Source organism: Arachis ipaensis, chromosome B10 (genome assembly GCF_000816755.2).
Source record: "Arachis ipaensis cultivar K30076 chromosome B10, Araip1.1, whole genome shotgun sequence".
In the NCBI taxonomy this organism is placed as follows: domain Eukaryota; kingdom Viridiplantae; phylum Streptophyta; class Magnoliopsida; order Fabales; family Fabaceae; genus Arachis; species Arachis ipaensis.
Genome location: NC_029794.2, coordinates 24,437,065 through 24,439,308, shown reverse-complemented (window position 1 = coordinate 24,439,308; position 2,244 = coordinate 24,437,065). Strand labels below are relative to the sequence as shown.

Here is a 2,244-nt window from a genome sequence, read left to right as displayed (position 1 = left end):
GTCTACTCAAAATTAAATGGAAATTGTGACAGATTTAACTAAAAATTTACATCCTAAGGGAAATGGACGACATATGTAACTTGAGAGCAAAACCATGGTTTCCAGTGGGATTAGCAGTTTAGCCCCAAACATTTGCAGAAAATTAGAACTCCACAAATGATGTCAACTACAAGTAGCAAGCAAAGAATAATCATTCCCCCACCCCTGTTTTTACCATTCTTAGGGACTAAGGAGCTTCCCTTTCAATTATTGATTGAGTTGGTGGATTCATTATTACATTTTCTACAAGGGATAGAGACCTACTCGAACTGTAATATTCATTTGAGGCGTTATTTGAACTAAGAGGTCTAGATGTTTCTATCATAAGATGAGAAGAGTTGTTACCCTTAGGAGAACTCGTGCCGGATTTGGTTGATGCTACATCTTCACAAACCAAGGGCAAAATTGCCGATGGTTGGTCGGTATCAACTTCTTTCCTGCAGAATTCATCGTCTACAACAAGATCATAGCTATTTGCAGTTCGCAATTCTTGGGCTAGGGTGCACCACCAACAACAAAACCAAAGAGTGCAATCGGAAACTGAAGGTTTACCAAAACAGAATTTATAGGCAGGCAAATTGAACCTCTTTCTCATTCGGATCCTCCAAAATCCACCATACAGTAAACCCAAAAAACAAAGGATGATTCCAATGGCCACAAGACCTTGTCTAACTTTATCATCATCAATATTAACAGCAGCCAATGTGAAAATCCAGAAAGGTGCAATGCAAAACAGAATAAAAGTGGCAATATGAACATACATGTTTCCGAATCCAAGTCTCTCCATATTCCACCCAAAGACACAGAAAGTGCAAAAAAGTGAGAGATATGCCAGAGAAATATCGTCCCAAATGTCAAAAATTCCTCCATTCCACTTTGGTCTATCTTCAATAATCTTTTCTTGATCCTTGGATGCAAATGAATATATTTTCTCGTGTGCGTTCTCTCTCAATTGCTCTTGCCTTTGAGAAAATGTAGTTTGAATCTGTGCTTCTTCATCAATCTCGCAATCATAGTCCTTCCCAAGTGGGCTAAGAATGATGTACAAACCTGCAATTGCTGGCGTAGCAATTGAAAAAGATACACATATTCCAACTCCTATGACAGGCCTCTCAGACCTTTTATACCCCAAGTTTAGACCACAGAGTGCATATTGAGAAAGACAATTCACATGAAGGAGAATGACCACTACCATCATGTGCACCCACTCATTCGGCTTATAAGTCCCATTTTTGCAGTATATCTTTCGCAACCTAGAGATGTCGTTCGGCCTCCATCTACACAAAAGAAAAAGGTGGTAGAACCGCTTCGGATGTTGGTACAAACACATAAGCGTAAAAAGTGCATTGAGTATTTGATTGTTTACTTCAAACCATGCATTTCTCTGAGATTTTCTTGTCAACACATTATTCAACATGCCTGTCATCACAAGGAACAGAATTGCACCCGAGACAGCAACACAGGCTATCCAAAAGAAAAGGGCCATATTCATTGGATTTTTAATCCATTCCATGCACACCTTCTTGACGGAACCCCAACCGAGTTTCTGACCAAACATGTTACTGAATCGTGATCTCATGCCATGAGAACTAGGAGCAGGTACAGATTGTGAAATCTGATCTCTGTCGGAAGTGAGCCGTTTTAATTTGGCAGATGCAGAACCAAATTTTAGGGACTTGATCCAGCATGAAAGGGAACTAGAGACAGTGCCTTCGAACTTTCCCTGAGGATTTTCACTGTTCAGAATTGTCTGTTGTGAAGTTGCAAGATCAACTGAAGCAAACTCCATTTTACTCCTACTAGATTCCGCAGTTTCATCATTCCCGGTATTCCCAATCCCGTTATTATCAACTAAAACCATTGTTGATAGAAAACTATGAGCTTTCGCAATCAAACACCATCATCAATATGTTAAAGGTACAAAACAGTTACTGCAGAGACATAAATAACAATCTGTTTTCAGATTTCCAATCAATAACAAATTCCCTATGATCAACTCAAAAGCAACAAGCAAAGTGGTATTTATTATTCAAGGCCCAAGCAAATTAAAAATGAAGGCCCTGATTGCATTCCTCATGCAACAACAATTATAAACTGATTACTTTATAAACTTATTACCTATCAAAATTAATGATTTATAATTTACAAACTAGGAACTAGAAGCTACTGAAAAGTGAAAAAAATCCAAATTCCAATAGTTACCAA

The 2,244-nt window shown here is 38.3% G+C and overlaps 1 protein-coding gene across 2 annotated transcripts in view; it reads right to left on the bottom strand.

Moving 5' to 3' along the window:
• The window catches only part of LOC107624178, a 3,949-nt gene continuing 1,705 nt past the window's right edge, over positions 1 to 2,244 (bottom strand). Inside the window, exon 2 of one of the 2 annotated variants that reach the window (XM_016326658.2) lies at positions 1 to 1,890. In XM_016326658.2, the coding sequence (XP_016182144.1) occupies positions 227 to 1,828 (1,602 nt within the window). In that variant the 5' untranslated portion in view covers positions 1,829 to 1,890 and the 3' untranslated portion in view covers positions 1 to 226. Of the gene's footprint in view, positions 1,971 to 2,244 lie in introns of both variants that reach the window. The other variant, XM_016326657.2, reaches the window with a different exon arrangement.